Genomic DNA, 20113 nt, shown 5'->3' with positions numbered 1-20113 from the left:
TACTGCCGCTGAATAAAAGAAAGACAAAAAACAGAGTTTGGCATACTGCCGCTGAAAAGTCACTTCTAGCCTGCAGGCGGCTCCTCCTGGTCCTCCTCATCATCATCTGAGGGTATCTCCTCCGCTTCACCCGAACCAGGTAGCTGAGGCACGAGGGGCTCATTGTTGGCATTAACCCAGGCGTCGAAGGATTCAGGCTCTGGGTCACCCTTCTCTCTCAGGTACACCACGTCCTCGGCGTACCTATGAGCCAGTGCCCAGACGCCATAATCCGCATCCAGGTACAGGGCAGCCCAGGCGATCTTCATCCGAGCGTCATTATCAGCGTCATTCTCAGCAACTAGACGGTTTTGCTCCGCCTCCAGGGTTGCTGCAAAGTTTATCTGAGCCTGAGCAGCCTCCTTCTCCAGTTTTTGAACCTTGGTCTTCAGATTGGTGTTCTCTTCAGAAACACCCTGAAGATTGCCAAGGTCCGTCTGGGCCTTCTTGAGCGCCTCATCAGCCTTTTTGGCACTCTCAGTAGCCTTCTTCTGGGCCTCTTCCGCCTCCTTCCGGACCGTCTCAGCATCAGTCGCCCATTGCTTGGCCGCCTCCAGATCTGACTCCAGCTGCTGGATTCTAGACGCCCGTGTCATAATGATTGCTTTAGTTTCAAGTTCATTTACGATAGTTGAGTGTAAAGCAATATTGTCAGCGTCTTTGGCGGACTTCTTGGCCCTCTTTACCTCTTCCCGTTTGCGGGAATAAGGACGTTTGAGCCCGTCCACCCGCAGCATAGCCTGCAGAAAAGCAAGCGGTGTGAGTATTGCAGGCGGGATAAAACACTTGGAAAAATTAAAATTGAATTGACAAGTTTCTTACCTCAGCCAGAAGGGATAGAATGCGTTCAAGATTGAACGTCTCTATCCCAGGGATACTGTCTTTATCCCTCTTCCGGACGGCTTCCAGCATGGCCTTGGCGTGCTTTTGGACGTCTGGCCAGCGGGGAGATTGATCTGCACCACAATCAATACGTGATGAGTGCGAAACTAAGGCAACACCTATTTGTTGCCGGCCGTCTGAAGATGACGTCTGTTGAGAGTGGGATTTCACCCACAAAGGCCACCCCAGCTCAAGCGGGGATTCAAAAGGGTTCTTACCTTCAGAGCCAGCCAAGCGGGAACCGTTTGCAGGCGTGGAGAACCCCCCGGTCGCTGTTACGGGGTTAACGAGGCTGAGGCCCAGGCTGCCGCCTACCTTCTCGTTACGCCTCGCTATCCGCATTTGCTGATGCCCGGCTGAGGCGCCAGGAGTTGACGCAGAGGTGGAATTTTTGATTTTGTTGAGAACGGCAGGGGTCTCCTCCCTAGCCCGTTTGAGTTGTTTCTCAAACGACTTTCCAACCTCTCCTCCCTGCAAAAATAACCAAAGTTAAGGTTAGCATCCGGGAAAAATGATTTTAAAAGATCAACTTATGAAAGGGCCAGGCGTTTGTTACCTTGGCCTTAACCTCAGCCGCAGCCTTCTCCGCAAGCGCCTTGCGGATGACAGCAGAGGATCGCTTTGGGGTTTTCTCCGTCTGCAGCATGTTTAATGCTTCTTCTGCAAAAAGAAGGAAATTGGTCAATATCCTAAATCAATTCTAGTAAAAAGCTACTACAGACGGATATAAACTCAGGCGCATACGTTTGGTAAACATGTGCCCTAGCCCGCAGGCGGCTAGGAAGCACTCGTCCCTGAACCAGGAGCTCTTGGGGATCCAGTTCTTGGAGACTTTTATTGTTTCCCCGGTTGATAAGGTCGCGTCTGTGAGGCCAAAAAAGTCTGCCTCAATAATCTTGTCAAAGTCTTCCTCTGGGATCCGGGGAAGAGCACACTTCCGGCCCAGCAAGTCGGGCTTCTTATTGTATAGACGGAATTCATAATTCTCCCGTCTGGTTGGAGCTGACATCAGGAAGAACCTGTGCTTCCAGCCGTCGGATTTCGAGACCTTGTCCAAGGTCATCATATATTGGGGTTGTGTGGTTAGAGTGTACCACGCCCTCCAGCCGCCTGGGCTTCTGCTAAGATAGTGCATACTAGCAAAAGCCTCCCAGCCGGGGTTAAGCCCCTGGAACTCGCAGGCGGTAACATACCCCAGAATGTTTGTCCAAGAGTTGGGGGTAAGTGCCAGACTCCGAGGCCGTAGCCTCTCAAGATTGCCTTCACCGCCTGGTGAAGGGGAAAGCGGAGACCAGCCTTGAACGCCGCCTCATAACAGCCGAAATAGTTGTTGGCGTTCTCCTGATCGTCCTCCCAGGCGACGGTGCCATTCTCAGGCGGCACCCGGATCCTATACCCGTCTCCAAGCGGGTGCATTTTAGAGAAATTCTTCAAGTTCTCCTCCATTTGGATCCGGTCATTGGAGGAGACGTGGATGTTGAAGGGATCATCCTTCTCGTTCCACTTTTTTCTTTCTTCCTCCTCGCTATCCGGAAGCGGGGGTAGATCGTCACTGCTCTCGGAGGAAGAGGCGGAGCTGTCGCTTTCCGTCTCCTCCTCACTTTAACCCAAGGGGGCAGAGACGACCTCGTCGCCGCCTTGGTCACATTCCTCCAAGAAGGAATCAGTAGGAGTTGAAGGGGCGCGCGGAGGGGATCTCTCCAGAGCCGTCTGGTCTCCCTGACCAGACGTTTCTCCCTCAGGCGTTTGGCCGCCTGAGCCTTCGCTTTTGTAATTTGGATCAGTTGCCGTCTGCATTGTCCGAGCCATGGTGTCCTGCACAGACACATAACTGGTCGGAATCCGAGGCAAAGGGTGGTCCCAACACCCCGAGACGGCACTCCCAGTCCTAGACTCAGCCGTCCCTGGTGACCGGCTGGACTCTAACCTAGGTTGTGCCGTGTGTGTTGGTGATGCATCCATTTATTGCAAGAAATATGTACAAGCGTAAAAAAAGAAAAAGAGCTGAGAGAGGCAGAGACGGTACCTTTTGAAGAGATATCTGAAACTAGGCGGGTCCGGCTGGGTCTCTGGAGGACGAGCTTTCTTGCTTGCGCCTGACTCAAACGGATGACTTCTGCTCTCTCAAAGTTCTCACTAGAAATTTTTTTGTAAACGTACCAAAAATTATGAGGGTAAACGGCTATATATAGAGGGTAAATACGGGGGCATTTCCGTAATTTACCCGGAAGGTGAACGGTTACTCTTTAATGGTAAAAATTACCGCCAATCGGAGCGTGACACATGTCACAGATGCCACGTGGCGTGCCACGTCACATCTGTGAGGGGCAAATGTTTAGGGTAATTTTACCCCGCCACATGGTCCAATCAGAGGATGACACGTGTCAGTCTCATGATGGTCCAAAGTGGACCAATCTCTGCTTGACACGTGTCACTCCAGAAAACAAGGGAAAAAAGTTGGCCTTCAGGCCCAAATCCCGAGAAAGCTGCAAAGCGGCGCAGCCCACCACTGATTAGGGTACAGTGACCTAATCAGGGGCACAAATCCCAAAGACCCTATAAATAGGGAGATATCCCTCTTTTTGAGGGGACGTTTTATCATTTTATTACACATTTACTCTTTGATAGAGACATCCTGAGCTTGGAATCCGAGCAGATCCCTACCTAAATTTCCGCACCTTTTTCTCCCTTCAAGTTTCTAATTTGTGCGTCGGAGGCGGAGCACCACCCAACCGGTGTCTCCGTTTGTTTTGCAGGTACAACTCACCCCGGATCAGTCTTCGTGTTGTAACTCTCCCGAGGGACAAAAACACCCAAAACACTAAGTAATTCAGCATTTCACCCTATTCACTTAAGGACCCGAGTCAATTCGGGTCGGGTCATTATGGGTCGGGTCGATTCGGGTTAAAATCGGGTCGGGTCACTTCTGGTTTCGGGTCATTTCGGGTCGGGTCAAGTTTAGGTTTTCGGTCAATATCGGGTCGGGTAAAGTTTGGGTTCGGGTCGATACCGGGTCAGGTCATTCGGGTCATGTTCGAGTCAACTCCATTTCGGGTCAGGTTAGTTTGGGTTTGGGTCATTTCAGGTCAACTTTCGAGTTACAAATTGGGTCAATCAAGTCGGGTCAGAATTACCAGGTCCAGACTTGATTAGAACTTATTAAACCTTATTATACAACTAATACCCCGGCTACATAACTAACCCTCTATCCGTATTTGTTGGTTACGTTTAGAATTATGTTAGGAGAGCAAATGGTCAAAAACTCAAAACCTTGCCAACAAAAAGGAACCGAACAGTTTCGGACTCAACTCAATCATAGTTCCCTTACTCAACTGTACTACGGAGTACTAGTATTACTCCCTAGTCAGTTTCTCAGTTAACCTTAAACCCCAATTCCCTGAAACCAACTATGGAGACACCACAATCTAAAACCCCTTCAACAGACACCCTTAACCCTTCAACCACCCCAATAACCGCCGCTGAAACCACCGCACAACCCACTTCCGGCAACCCACCACCACCATCACCACCCAAGTCCCCTGATTCCGCCGTCAAGCGTAAGCGAGACGAAGAAGATATAGAATCAGAATCAGATGACCTAAAAAAGCCGAAACCCGCCTCGCTCCACCCCCTCCACAAAACAAGCCTTTGCTCCTACTTCCGCAGCAATTCTGGGTCTTGTAGTCATGGAGAAACATGCCGATTTGCCCATAATGAGGAAGAGCTTCGGCCTCGCCCCGACGGCTCGTGGGACCCCACTTCATTGCGGGTGAAGAGGAAGGAGAGTGAGGAGAAAAGGGATGCTGAAGATGATGAAGAAGGGGATGTTGAAGAGGAGAGAAGTGCTATGATGACTGAGGTTTTGGGTGATTCTGGTGATCCTCAGCTTAGTAAGTGTTTGATTCATTTGCCTAGGAAGTGGACTTCTGATCAGTTGAAGACTTATCTTGATGAGCAGGTTTGTGGGTATTTTTAGTTATTGTTTTTTAATAGTACGTGGATGTCAACTGGCTTAGTCGGTAAAGTTATACGTAGTATGTATAAGGGCGGTATGTATCATTGTCCTTCGTGGCTCGCTTTTTACTGAATTTGTTTTGATAATGAAATTTGTTTGAGTAGTTTTTGTTGGTGGATTGCAATGTTTCATGTAACTGTTGTTGAATGTGTAATTGAATAGAAGTATGAAGCTAGGACTTTTAATTGAAATATTTCATTGTTGAATTGTGAATAGTCTACCGTCTACTGTTCCTTAAATGATGAGGAAAAGAACCACCTTGAAACATAGAAAGATACCAATGATTTAGGAAGCTCATTGTTGCTAATAGGCTTATTTTTGGTGGGTGAATTCATTAGGGATACCCACCTTATTTTGTGGGGCAAAACCACATAGGTTGGTTTTGTGTTGATTGGGTTTTATTGTTTCTTTGTTAGGGAGATACACTGACTCAATTGAGTAGTGTTTAAGTGTTAATATTAAAGTTGTTGTACATTGACTTCAAATGCAGTGAGCGCATGTAACAAGCCCCGCAATTTGTCCAGGCACATTGATTTTCATATTGCTGGCCTTGCTGCATTTGCAGGGCCATCTCAATATTTTTGCTCAATAAAGAATAAACTGGCCTTCTGATTACTTAACTGTATAAGAGTAAATGCAAACATTCAACTATTGCCATTGTTAGCAAATTGTGGGTGTCATGTACCTTAGTTGGTAAGAGTCTTGTGGGTGATATACTCAAGGCACGTGTTAGATCAAGTGTACATCAATTTGCCCTCGTGGCTCTTTTTATAACACAACAACAACAAATCAAATGTGATTGTTAATTTTTGGTTGGAGTGTGTATGTCAGAACATTAGAAGTACAATAGTGAAGTGTAATCATTAGTGACATGGTGGCTTTCAGGATGAAGTCTTATCACCTAATCAAAAGAATCTCTAAAGTCCTCTAACTAAAGTAGATAGGGAAGTAGGGTCGATTCGAATTTACAGGGACACAAAGTCTTTCTATTCCTAAATAATTAATATAATCTAAATTATCAAGTAATCAAGTATTTTAATGAGAGTTAAACTAAGGGAAAATAAATAACTAATGCAAATAAAATTAAGGAGAAATCAATAAATTAAGAATAAATCAATAAATCAAATAAAGTAGGGTCATATCACAGAATTAATCTACCGGCATTAAATCGCATCTCTTGAATCGTGACTTAACCATTTCTAAATTAACCTATCTATTGAAACTAAGCCTAAACATCAATTTTCATCCGTCGAATCTCGAATCAATATTGCATAACTCATACAATTAAACTAATAAAATCTCATACAATTAAACCTGATAAAATCTAATTGCATAACATTAAATCAATCAAAAGGAAATCAATTAAGCATTGACAATCAACAATAATAAATTACCATTTCATATTATTTATGGGTCCCCAATAACCCTAGAAATAAACTACTCACGCATATTGAAATCTAAACTAAGCAAAACAATAAAACAAGACCTGATTAATCAAAGCAATTAAATTACTTAAAATAAAAGGGAAAGAAATCGTTACCAAAATAAAAGGAAATATTGAATTGCATAAAACCAAAAGAGTTGAGAGAACAAGAGTACTAACCAAAAGCTTAAAACTAAAATCTGGAATATAACTAATGAAAAAGACGTAGTTGTTTCGTTTTTCTCCCCCCCTCCCCCCTCTAGGCTGCAACCCTTGAATTTTTAATGGAAAATTTCTAGTAAAATTTTGAAGCAGGGCACTGACATTGTTTAGTGAATAATATATTTAACAACCTCTTTAAAGATGGCATGCTGTACCATGAGATGACATTTAACTTTCATTATGTTTAAAAATCCTCTGTTTTGTTATTCCTGAACTAGAGGGGTTTTTGGGGGAGTTTGGGTTATTTTGTTTATGGAGACATATACTGAAGGTCCAAGTCACCTTTTATGTCACTTTTTCTTGCAATTGATACCTCTAACTCTTACTAGGGTGCTCCAAAGTGGATTTTGAACTAAAATGTGTCCCCTGGACTTAGCATTGTTTAGAAGGTTTTGACTTTTGATTGAGGGAAAAGGTCATTACAGTGATATCCATGAAAATCTCTATAATTCTTCAATGCCAATCCCTCCATATAGGGAAGTTGAGAAAATGTGACTCTTATATCTGGGGTCAAAGTACTCGCTTCATACCATATCTTATATCCACCCTCTCCTTTTCAGTGCCTCTCATACTAATTGATGGGGTCTCAAAGCTATATATTGCTATTGGTTGAAAGGTTTAATTTGTCTTAAAAAAGCTCCAAGAAGGTGTATTCTCTGTTCCTGACAACCTTAACATTGTTATGTTTCATGTCTATTAATAATGAGAGATTGGAATTTATGCTTTTTGGATGTTAGAGATAGGAAGATCCCAGTTACTGAGAAACGAATATAGATGTTCTGAAACAAGCCAATATGGAAAATGTTGAGGCTATTTGGAAACAAAGAGAGTATTTGTTGAGGATTTGAGGTGCGGGAGGAAGGAGATTATAGGGATGCAAAGTTTGAGTTATTGTGCTTGAGTATGTGTAGGAATCTAAACCTAATTCTAAGTCCTTAATTTTTCATATTTGGTTCCTACATAAGAGTAATTCCCTTACATTACCTTTCTAAGAGAAAATGCAAAACTACATGTTGTGAGGCTAGTAAGTTTACACCACGGCAAAACGGAGTTGCTCACCAGCCAACTTCTTAGTTCTTGTTTGGGCTTTTTAGTGGACATATTAATTGCATCCCCTCCCACAATTTTGTACCCACGTTGTAACATATAAAGGTATTTTGTGTAGAAAAGTCCTCATAATCTCATTTTCTTACTATTAGTTATGATGATGTTCTTGCCTTTTGAGGTTTGCACAATATTTTTTAGGTTATTTGGGTTTGGGTAAATAAGGGTCTCGGGTCGTGAAATTAGAGTCCATGACCCACTTTTTCCGGGTTGGGTTTTAATGGGTTTATTTAATATATATATATATATATTTGTGCTTGTTACGTGAGTGAATATTGTGTATTAGAGCACTGATTTTTTCAAGATTTTGAGAACAAATATTATAAGTTGGGTTATGCTCCATCATGAGTGAAACTTACCGTAGGACATGATTTGCTTTTAACAATGTTCAGATCTGCTTAGTTTGATGGAGTTGATAATATTGACTGATTTCCTTGAGGTTCCAGGCTGAAGTTGTCTATTTGACATAGCGCTGATCAATAAACTTATTAGATATAACATTTAATTTTGGTTATATTCTTTAGCCGACCCCAGTTATGGGATTATGGCTTTGATTGATTGATTGATTTATATTCTTTTCTAAAAAGCAAACTAGTTATATAAATGTATAGTTCCTTTGTTTTGCAGTGTCTCTTTTGACAGATGGACATGTTATAGTGTTATACTAAATTTGTACATTGGTGCTTACATTTCTAGGGGGTCGTCTTCAAATTAGCTAAGAAGAAAAAAGGTATGTCAGTTGGGTTTCTGACATTTGAAGCTGCTGAACAAGTTAAAAGTGCAACAGAGGTATTCATATTTGTTATAGGATAGACCAGTGATGGGGCTTTTTCAGAACTTAAGTTTATTTCTAACTCACAATCTGATTGTTTTAGCTATTGGGAGGAAAATCTATTGGCAAGGAGAAACTAAAGATTGGGGATGTCATTCCACGATCGTATGATGAGAAGATAAAATCAGCCCAAAAGAGGTATCTAAACGGGATGCCTGGAGTAGCTGATGAAACAGAGGCTACTTTGGCTTCAAATGATACTGAAGATGGTGAAGGGAATAGTTCATCTTCAAGGGTAAAGAGTGTACGTGATGCAGTGACTCCTCTTGCTCACCTATCATATGCAGAGCAACTAGAGCAAAAAAAGAACTCCTTGACGCAAATGCTCAAAAAACTTGTTAGTTGTTTATCCTTCTTTTTTAAACTAATATGTATGTCTCTTTTGTTGCTTTTATGATCTTAGTAATGTCAAGATTTCATAAGTGAAGCATTGACGGACTTATATTATATTGCAGACTAGAAATGCACGTAAAGCATGCCCAAAAGATATTCAACTACCTGAGTGGGTTGTTAAATCCAGAGAAATAGGTGATTCACTTGTCTTATTAAAAAAATTTCTTTTGTTTGGATTACCCCTTGCTTTTTCCTTGCCTGTATGCTTTTAAGCTGGCATGGTTATATTTAGCAGATCAGTATATCTCCTTGTGTTTCTCATGTGTAATACTTCCACCATCCCTCAAAGATTGCCCAATTTTCTTTTTGATCCGTCCCTCAAAGATTGCCCCATACAATTTTTGTTATGTGATCCTCACATGTCTTACCTCGGTACAATATTAATTAATGTAGGAGAATGACAGACCTACCAACTCACTTGCTTTTATTTGCCCAACTCTTAAAAAAAGTATTTGGGACAATTGGTAGAGGACAGTGAGAATATTTTTTTTCATGATAGTACTTTATTGGATTTACAATGCCACTTCTCCACTTTTATGTCCTAGGTGGACTTCCATGCAAATTAGAGGGGATAATCGAGTCACCGCTTATTAATGGGTATCGTAACAAGTGTGAGTTTTCAGTTGGCCTTTCAGTACAAGGGAAACCTACTGTGGGTTTTATGCTTGGGAATTTCAGGTAAGGTCTAGTTGAGCTATTAATCTATGGGTTCTCTAGATCTGAGCAAGATTTTAATTTAACTTTACATCTCTGTCCTTGCAGAGAGGGCGTGACAGCAGTTGAGGAGCCTACAAACTGTCTGAATGTTTCTAAAATTGCATGCAATTACACCTCGTTCTTTCAGGAATTCTTGCGGGATTCGGCTTTACCTATTTGGAACAGATTCAACAATAGTGGCTTCTGGCGTCAATTGACTGTCAGTGATCTCTTTTTTAGACTTGGTGGTTTTACTCATATTGAGTCCTTGTTTCCAATGCATTGAAAAGAACCATTGAATGCAAACTTTTGTATGTTTGTTGGATGTATGTTTCTCTCATCAACAGGTTCGGGAAGGCCGGAATCCACAGAAAAATGTTGAACTGGAGGTTGAAAATCACGAGGCTAATATTACAGAGGTCATGCTTATTGTTCAGGTCTAATTCTCATACTATAATGTCTTTCTTTTGTATTCTGAATTGGTTTAACTTCTTAATTGTTCCAAAGGACTGGGGAAAGGAGTCTTAGCAAATAATTGGTGATGTGTTGGCTGTTATATGGACCTTCAGTACCAAAATTTTCTTGTGCATAAAGAAGTAAATTTTATCATTACTTGTGTAGTGAACAAATTATAAACATTTTTATAACCATTTTTGTCTTTTAGGTTTCGACAGAGGGCTGTGATGATGATCTCGTGAATAGTGAACTCGAGAAATTGACTCAAGCATTTGTCAATGGTGCTGCTTCAACATCTCCACCTCTGCCTCTGACTGTATTAGCTCTGCAGGTTAGTACTGAATTCTCATTCATTTTTTTATTTTGCATATGGAAGGATACTCCATCAATCCCAAGATAGAGTCCCTATTTGATCTTGTGGTCAAAGTTTGGTTGATTTGACTATTAATTTGTCTTAATTTTATGCGATTAACAGCATAAAAGTATTACTTTTAGATCTGCTTTCACAGGTACAATTTTTTTTTTTTAGAAAAGCTTGTCAATATTCGAGCTTTAAGTCCCCACAAAGTCAAGTAGGAAGTTTATTTTGTAAGAAAAGGAGTATATATATTTGTATAAGCAATCCACCTGTTGTGTGAAGTAGGCTATGTAATTATCATTCATCTATTTCTTACTCCTTTATCATGAGTTAAATAAAGAAAGCAATCTAGTAGCTTCACCGAGTTAATGTTACTTCCTCCATTCTTCAAATATTGTACTATAAAGGGATGCACAATTATTAAGGTGAAGAGAGAGACAATAGAGGGACCGTTGTGATGAGGAGAGTGATAGAGAGAAACATTTTCCATATAAGGTAATGATGCAATAACTTTGCAACTTTCCAAAAGGAAAGTGTTGTAATTTTGAAGAACTGAAGCATCTTGGCTAAATTCATACTTGTATGTTACTCCTATTTTTGAAGCATCATGGAAAACTTTGAAAGATGCTTAGCATCAGTATGATTTCTGGTTTGTATGAACACCTTCCTATTAGCTACTGACCTATGCTTTGTGTAATATTGTTCTTGCAACTGTTTTGTATTGCTAATTCTTGGAAACCTTTTTCAAGGTTTGGTTTGTAGGCCTACTGACCTAGGTCTCTGTGATATGTTATCTGAGAATTTTATTTTATTTTTTTGACGAGTATGGTGATTCCTCCTTGAGTCTGATTCTCTATAACGTTGAGTTCTAGATGCATGTGAGGACTTTAGAAGGATGATTGGTATCCACTTGTAGAATACATGCATTCTGCATTTTAAATATTTTTTGCTTATTTATCTGTTTATGAAGTAGTTGTTTTGGATCAAGAGATTAGAACTAGCCTCTTTGTACTGGAAAAGGTATAGCTATGATGAGTAATTACATTTCTCTCCAAACATATCCCTGGAAATACTCACTGTTGAGGCATTGGAGTAATGGTGGTATGGTGCATAGTATTGTGCACTCTGTCAGAAGAAACCTTTGAATTTGATTTGTTCCCACCTTTTCAGGATCACAAAGGCATATCCAATGTAGCTCCCGCTGATGCTCCTTTGCGTACACTACCAATACATACAACTCAATCTGGTTCTGATACAGAAGTGGTCATGGCTACCAATGAATGCAGGATTCATGATTACATTGGCAATCTTCGGTTCTCTATATCACCTACTGCATTCTTTCAGGTTTAGATCTCTTGCTTCTGTTTAATTTTACAATACAGATGATTTTATTGACAATAGCTATGAATTGATTTACAGGTTAACACTTTAGCTGCAGAGAAGCTATATTCTCTTGCAGGAGACTGGGCTGGTCTAGGTCCGGATACTTTACTATTTGATGTATGCTGTGGGACTGGCACAATCGGCCTGACATTAGCCAACCGTGTTGGTATGGTAATATTGTGAATCTTAACTTCTTTTATTTTGTCTCCTATATCATATTAGAATTCAGCTTTAGGCACTGTAGGTTCCTAATAGATGGTCTGACATAGCTGATGCTATTGGTATTGTGGTATATCCGTATATGTATCCTGCACCTTTTTTAAGCCTTAGGGATACTTGGTGAAATAACTGTTAATAATTTTCACAATACTTTCAGCTGCCCAGCAGTTTTCTGTGTAATTTCTTGTCTTTTATATTTCAATTTTAGTGATGATGTTAGTTGATTCCCACCCTCTTAAGAAACTGTGATCCATTTCCAGGTAGTTGGTATTGAGATGAATGCTTCTGCTGTATCTGATGCGCAAAGGAATGCTGAGATCAATGCCATTACAAACTGTAAATTCATCTGTGCAAAGGTGGGATCTCAATCCTTCTTGATGTGTAGGTTGTATGGCAGTTAAATGCTATATATAATTGTTTGGTTATATATAAGACTGTAAGTTATCGAGTTCTTTAGTTTGTAATGCCTATTCTGGTAGTAATGCCAATTAATATTCAAGAACTTTTAGCTATTGAAAATGTAACCCTATGCCATGGTTAACTAGTTTTCGCTCATTTTGTCTTTGTTTCTGCTGCTATATCAGGCTGAGGATGTCATGGGGTCTCTACTGAGAGAATACTTGGATGATACTTCAAATCCTTTGGATGGTGACGAAAAAGAAAATGGTGCAGCAGAAAGTCAGTCTGTATCATTGAATGAAGGAGACCCTGAGGATTGTTCGAATGAAGTGAATTTGAATACTAACCATGCATGTGGTTCTGATATAGGAGAGCAGGATCTGCAGAGCAATCTCAAGGACTGTAACACTAAAAATGGGATTGCCCTGAAGCAACACTTTAAAAACGTTGTTGCAATTGTTGATCCTCCACGCTCTGGACTTCACCCTGTTGTAAGTGTCATTGTCTTCGTTTTTCTTGTGTATCTTGCCTTGCAAATTTCAAGAAGTATTTTTCTGCTATCTTGCGTGTCTTTATTCTGTTAGCCACCATATCATTGTATGTTGAAACATGAATCTTTTTTATTTGAGATAAACATTAAAGCATCCCAAGTTAATTGTTACACTGGACCACTGGTCCCTGGTGATTGCATCTCCATTCAAAATCTGTAATAAATCTTGATTTCACAAGTCAGATTATCCTTGCATAATCTGTTTGCCTTTTGATGTCATCCACTCATGTCAAATTTCCTCCTACTGTTACTGATAGGTCTGTACTCTTGACAAGCTATCAAAGTGTCAAGTCTGCCTTTGACCTCTCTTCTATAATTTTTGGAATGAATTTCTGACAAATGGTTTAGAACTTTATGGACAATTTTCCTTTTCTTGGTGTATGGTTGCTGTGAGTAACGTTTACGTGTTGTCTCTCATCTGCTTATTGACAAAGTGTCATGGATTATTTTTTCAATCATAGTATCCATTGGAAACGAGCTGTATGTTCTAACTGTCTTTTATTGGAGTAGGTTCTAAAAGCTCTGAGAACTCATCCGCGTCTGAAGAGGCTTGTGTAAGTCCCTTGCTTTTCTGTACTTTTTTTTATTCCATTGGTCCTGTATTGTCTAAATTGCCAGCTTGATGGAAGGACTTTATTTATATATTTTTTTTTTAAAAAAATCTTTTGAAAGTAAAGTTGATGGAAAATGCGACAACTTTATAGAAGCCAGTACATCTAATGTTTATTTCCATCTGCAGGTACATTTCCTGTAATCCTGAAACACTGGTGGCAAATGCTATTGAACTGTGCACACCGTCCTTAGAAATAGCTGAGAAAGGTCGCAAAGGCCAGGGATGGAGGAACATGAGCAATGCTGGTTTGGCTCGTCATAGACTCAAGTCCATGCCGAAGTCTGAGCCATTTCAACCTGTGAAGGCAATGGCGGTTGATCTCTTTCCTCATACGCCGCATTGTGAATTGGTAATGTTGCTAGAGAGGTGAACGCCTTACTTGCGATCATAGTCCTCTCTCATGGCTTGTTTCCAGTACAATTTTGAAGGCAAGGTCAATTTTTTTATTTTATTTATTTCCCCTTTGTATACATATATTTTAACAGCGAGTACTTAGGGAATTTGACGAGAATATTACTACCTCATGCTGGTAACCTTTTTTTTGTGGTAATTTGTACTGTAATTTTGATACCTTATATCTCTTGCAGCTATAATATTTTTATTCCAATGTTTATTGTAGTTTAGTTTTAGCAGTTCAAGACTTCTATTGTAGTAACTAGATGTATAGAAATTGAACTCGTGTCAATGAATTAACTAATATGAAGGTCCTACTGTTAATCTAGTGTTATTCTTTACATAGGAGATTGTTTAAGTCGCCCTTATTGTTTGATCAAAGAGGACGAATTTAATTAATTATGTCTCCCTTATTGATCAAATATAATACCCCCCCCCCCCCCCCATTTTTCGCCCTCTTTGATAGGAACGTAATTGGGCAAGTCACGGACGCCCTACTTGATGGTTTATAGGAAGGTAAAATTCAAGTCGCCCTCTTTTCTAGAATAAAATCGCCCTCCTTGAGCTATCTTCCTTCATTATGTTGTCAACAACTAAAAAGCTTTCTGAAAATGGCTAGTTATGACGTGCGCGCGGGTTAACCACTCTAGTAGGGTAGAAATCTTTTCGTACTAGGTTTTTCTCCATTAAGCTTAGTTGCTTGCTTAATAGTCTTCAACGATGTTAATTATGTGGGTAATCTATCTATCTATATAATATACCTATAATAATGAGAGTTTTTTTTTTTTAATTTTTATTTTAGAGGGAATTTTCCCTCCTGAACTCTACTTTATTCTATTTTTTTAAAAAAGAGATATTTACAGAATTATTAATTTGTCTAAAAACTTTATTATCTAATTATTTATTGTTATGCACATTTTTCTACACACTTCTATATTAAAATTTCAATTACCATTAATTTTAAAAATCAAGCATGGGTGGGGAATTATGTAATTACAAACTAGTTATCGGTATGATTATCAAGTTATTTATATTTTCTCTTGAGAAACTTAAAAGCTACTGATAATGTTTTAGGAACCAATGTTTTATGATTAACATTATTTTATGCTAAAATCAATTTTAAATTGTAAAGACTTTGGTGCAATTATAAAAATTATAATTCCATATTTGGTAGGAAATGTCCAAAGCTAGTTGGTTATAAGTGGAAACTCCAGTCACCTTGGAGAGGGAGAGAGATTAGTAAAGCAACTTTTCTGATTCTATTAGAGAAGAATTCCATTATACGTACAAACTTTTTTTTGTTACAACTCATACTTGGGCTACAATGATACATAAAGTCTAGTAAAGCAACTTTTTCTTTCTAGTATAAGAAATGAACTTTGTATAAGCAACTTTCATATTATCCTCAAAACTCACTTTATTATCACTACCTCCGTTACAGGTTATATGCAACAATTTGACATAAAGAAGAGAAGAATGGGTCAAAAAAAAAAAAAAAAAAAAAAAAGAGAAGAAAAATGTCTAATTGTTGCACATAACCTGTAACGGAAGTATTATTATTATTATTATTTTTGATGAAGTAATATTTCTTTTAAAAATACCCCTGTTTATTGATTCCCTTGTTAGCAATACATGTACAACTTTCGTATTGCTAACAATAGTTTTCTTTTAATAGTTAGCAATACATGTACAACTTTTTAAAATAATTAATAATTATAATTTTGCAGTGCGGTTTGATTAGAAGTGCAGTTTAAAAAATTTACAAATTGCATTTTTGCGGCTTGGTAAGGTTTAGCATCCAAACCGCACTGCGAACACACCTAAATAAGGTTGTACATGTATTGCTAACTATTTATACTTAGTGTTCTCTAGGGTTTACAAGTATTTACAGAATATATTCAAATGAGGAAGATCTTCGTTTGATTATTCTTCTTTCCTTACGACATTAGGTATTTTTGGTATGCTTCCCTTGTTGCCTTGCTTATTGATTCCCTTTTCATACTTGATTTCTTGGCCTTGTCCTATGTCTTTTGGGATCCTTAGGAGTACGGGTCTAACAACCCTCTCCTGCCGTTTGTCTTTTAAAAAAGTAAGGTCTGATTATATTCACATTCGAACTATAAGATAAGTCAAGAATATATATATATATATATATATATATATATATATATATATATATATATATATATATATATATATATATATATATATATATATATATATATATATATATATATATATATATATATATATATATAAATAAAGGGTTTTCAAGTATTTTAAATTTGTTAAGTTCATACGAATTATAAGATAAATTTAGGAAAAATATATTTTTGAAAAGGGTGATAAGGGTTAAGTTTAAATTACAAATAAAATACATTTTATTAAGTTAAAATAAATCCTAATAAAATAAAATAATTTCAAATTAGTTGAATAGAAAACACCAGTAATATATATATATCTATCTATACTATATACTAAAGTAATCACCAGAGTTATCCCTTAAGTACACATGTCACAATCACAACAAAAATTTTCCCGCCCAAATATTTTTTAGCTTTTTTTTTAAAATTTCTTTTTTTCCCTTAAAAAATAACATGATAAAAAAAATTTAATGAAAAAAAACTTACAATAATTTATAAAATATTTTAAATAATGTATCTAACATGAGAATTTTAAGGATAGACATGATATGAATTCAAATTCAAAAATAAAAAATGTTACATATAAGCCATTTCATTTAAACTAACTCCATTTTAATTGAATTTTATTAATTAATTAATTTATTTTTATTTTCAAGTCTTATTATTAAATCCGTGCATTTGCACGGGGATAAAACTAGTATATATATATATATATATATATATATATATATATATATATATATATATATATATATATATATATATCCTATCACTACTTTAATATGTAAAAAAAAAAAAAAAAAAAAAAAAAAAAAAAAAAAAAAGAATTTTCTAAACCAGTATTCCCTTTGTCTCAAATTAGTTATTCAATATGTTCACATTATACATAAATAAATTCTTTTCCCTCCTTTCTCTCTCCAAAACCCTAGCCTCCATTGTTGAATTTTGAAGGGGCTTCCATCGATTTTAATCGGTGGAAAGCCCCAATCCTTGTTTCTTTATTGTTTTTTTTAGGTTTATAATAATACTTCCTCCTTTTAGGAGGAACTTTTTTCCTCGAAAGAAAGGGTTTCCGATCTCCTTCGAAAGACAAGGGTTTTTCGACCTCCTTCGAAAGACAAGGTTTATCTCCTCTTTTCGAGGGAGAAATTTCTTAGTTTTGAATCCATGGTAGCATATCTAATGGATTGTCGTGAAATTATTTCGTTGGTGAAAAAGTTATCAAGTTTTCGAATACGAATAGATGAATCAGAAGAAAATCATCCTCACGGCTACAAAGGATCGTTAGATTGTCTCTCCAACAAGGCTGTAATTTTCAGCGATATAAGCGGGAGATGCTCCGCAGTGCAAGATCTACTCGACGATCGTAGTATTTATGAAGGAAAATTCTATTTGATTCAATATCTTATGTATTTTTTAACGTTGAATCTCTATTGTAGATGTCGTATGACTTTTAATTAATGAAATATTTTTGCTATTCAAAAAAAAAAATGTTCACATTATAAGAAATCTAGTTGCATTAGCATGTGTTTTTAAAATATTTACTTTATATATATATATAATTTTATGGAGAGACAATCACAAATATAATTATTGATGAGGCGGTCTTTTATTAACTTACTAGATTAGGATCGTACGATGCACGATTTTAACAGTAATTTTTTTGGCTTTTTAAAGTGTCAACTATATGTACATAGTATAAATAATTTAAGCAAATCTAATAAATAGATAAATTAACAAAGAGTGGAAACCCCAATCCATATAATCTGTATAAAATATACGGAGTAAGTAGAAAAGATAATGTGTGTAAAAAAAATAATAATATGACCTTCCTTTAATTTCTCCTAATGGAAATTGTGTAATTAGTCAATTTAAATATAAAATTTGTTAGAAAATTTGTATAATTAATTTACCATTTTTAAGCTTTTGTTTAGGTTTTAAAAAAAAATAATGATGTCATCATTAATTTTGACAGGAATTTTTTTTTATGAGAAAGTGCCATGTAGGGTTTTAGGTACTTTAATTATATTTTTTAAGCTTTTAGTTAAATTTTTTAAGCTTTTGTTTATGTTGAAATCAATATGAGTAATGATATAAACGGTAAGTAATTTAGTTATAATATTATAACACGAGTTAAATTTTAATATTGTATAACACCGTTTTAAATATACATTATCATATTACAACTCATTTCTTTGGCTGACAATGATAGATTAGTAAAGCAACTTTTCTCTAAAATAAAAAAAAAAAAATACAAGATTTAATTATATTGTAATAACTCAATGTATCCCAAAAAAAAAAAAGCAAAACTATCAATGTATGTTTGGCCGACAATGAGATAGACTAATACACTGCATCAATAAAAGATACGACTTTTTAATTGGCACAAAAAAAAGATAGACTAATACACTAAAAAGAACAAATTAAATCCAGTTTGTTATCACTTAAATGTATATATTTGCAGAGGTTTTTCAGTGTGGCAAGTCCCATGGTGCGGCACGAATTACTTGGATTTTAGGGTTACTTGTATTTTGTGGTTACTTGTATTATGGGGTTACTTGTATAGGTTACTTGTAGGGTATTACTTGTATTATGAGGTTACTTATATGGGTTAATTGTATCGTTGGGTTACTTGTATTCTGAGTAACTCCTACAAGTAACTCCAAACCAAAATCCCATACCAAACCAGTAATACCCTACAAGTAACCCCTGATCAAAATTAGTAACACCCATACAAATAATTCCTATAAGTAACCCCTGATAAAACCAGTAACACCCTACAAGTAACCCCGACCAAAACCAGTAACCCATACAAGTAACCCCAGAATACAAGTAACACCTACAAGTAACCCCTGACAAAACCAGTAACACCCAAGTAACCCCGACCAAAACCAGTAACACCCATACAAGTAACCCCAGAATACAAGTAACACCTACAAGTAACCCCTGACAAAACCAGTAACACTCTATAAGTAACCCTTGCCGCACCATGTGGCCAGCCACATACAAAAATTTGTAATATATTTGTGGCTTTATTATCTAATGGAGATTAGGTCGTTTGGATATGATTAGACTTACACTAATGCTAAAAATGGACTAAGTTGTAATAAGCAGATTGTCTACGTGTCAAATTTATACAAAGTACTAAATTATTGTAAACGTGTCAAAACAACTCAAGGTATGTAAGTTTACAGCTAGTGGCGGATCTTGAAACATTTTCTTTCGGGGGCCAAGTTGTCAATTGATGGATATTAGTAAATAAATAAATAAAGATTGAGATACCAATCGTAAAAAACGTACTCTAACTTTCAAGTGAGCAATTTATCAACCTCATAACGTCTTGTATTCTAAAATTGGTTTTGAGTGCTCAAACTAATCAAAATAACAAATAAATTAAATTGAAAAAATAAAAATTGAAAACTGTTTTTTTTTTTTTTTTTTTTTTTTTTGAAACAATACGAAGTATAGGACATAATAATAATTAATAACATTAATTATTTAATGTAAAAAAAACAGGTTCAAGGTGCAAATATTTTATTAATTAATGGTTTAAAAGGAAAGAATAAGTGTAGAAAGAACTTTTAAGGGTTGAGAGTTCTTTAATGGCCTGAGAATTGGGTAGCTATAGACCTAGAGTAGTAGACTACAATAGTAGATTAGCAAATTAATACTTTTATTACTACTACGTTATTTCCCCTTCCTAAGGAAATTAAAAATAAATAAATAAATAAATAAAAAATAAATAAATAAAAAACAATTCATTTTATTGGGCCTTTTACCTACTACTGTATATTTTTTCCCCAAATCTTTCAATTGGTCTTAGGTGCAACAGGGAAGGCTTAAAACGCGCGGCCCAAATTAATAACCTAGACAACATATTCGCGATTCGTCAAAATCAACACTACGCTCTACAAAATAAACATTTAGTTAAAAAATATGAACATGAAAAAAAATGAACACGACAAAAAAATGAACATTTAGTACTTATAATG

The 20113-nt window shown here is 36.9% G+C and overlaps 1 protein-coding gene across 1 annotated transcript; it reads left to right on the top strand.

The window, feature by feature from the left end:
- The first annotated feature begins 4197 nt into the window (after window positions 1–4197).
- On the top strand, window positions 4198–14197 carry LOC145559549 (zinc finger CCCH domain-containing protein 24-like). Its single transcript, XM_081620962.1, has 14 exons — window positions 4198–4879; window positions 8382–8474; window positions 8561–8854; window positions 8973–9045; window positions 9456–9588; window positions 9673–9826; window positions 9954–10043; window positions 10271–10393; window positions 11591–11764; window positions 11840–11974; window positions 12283–12378; window positions 12607–12912; window positions 13482–13525; window positions 13711–14197. Exons 1-14 carry the CDS (start codon window positions 4331–4333, stop codon window positions 13952–13954), a joined length of 2508 nt encoding a protein of 835 aa, XP_081477088.1. The 5' UTR covers window positions 4198–4330; the 3' UTR covers window positions 13955–14197.
- The last annotated feature ends 5916 nt before the right edge of the window (window positions 14198–20113 follow it).

The sequence above is a fragment of the Chenopodium album genome, chromosome 9 (assembly GCF_948465745.1).
Source record: "Chenopodium album chromosome 9, dcCheAlbu1.1, whole genome shotgun sequence".
Lineage (NCBI taxonomy): Eukaryota > Viridiplantae > Streptophyta > Magnoliopsida > Caryophyllales > Amaranthaceae > Chenopodium > Chenopodium album.
The sequence above is the reverse complement of the archived record's forward strand: the minus strand, read 5'-3'. Positions and strand labels throughout refer to the sequence as shown.

Excerpts from the sequence above, each read along its gene's own strand:
- LOC145559549 (XM_081620962.1), top strand. The coding sequence starts at position 4,331 with ATGGAGACACCACAATCTAAAACCCCTTCAACAGACACCCTTAACCCT. Across the intron at positions 9,589-9,672 it reads TTTATGCTTGGGAATTTCAG|AGAGGGCGTGACAGCAGTTG; the intron begins GTAAGGTCTAGT and ends CTGTCCTTGCAG. Across the intron at positions 11,975-12,282 it reads TAGCCAACCGTGTTGGTATG|GTAGTTGGTATTGAGATGAA; the intron begins GTAATATTGTGA and ends ATCCATTTCCAG.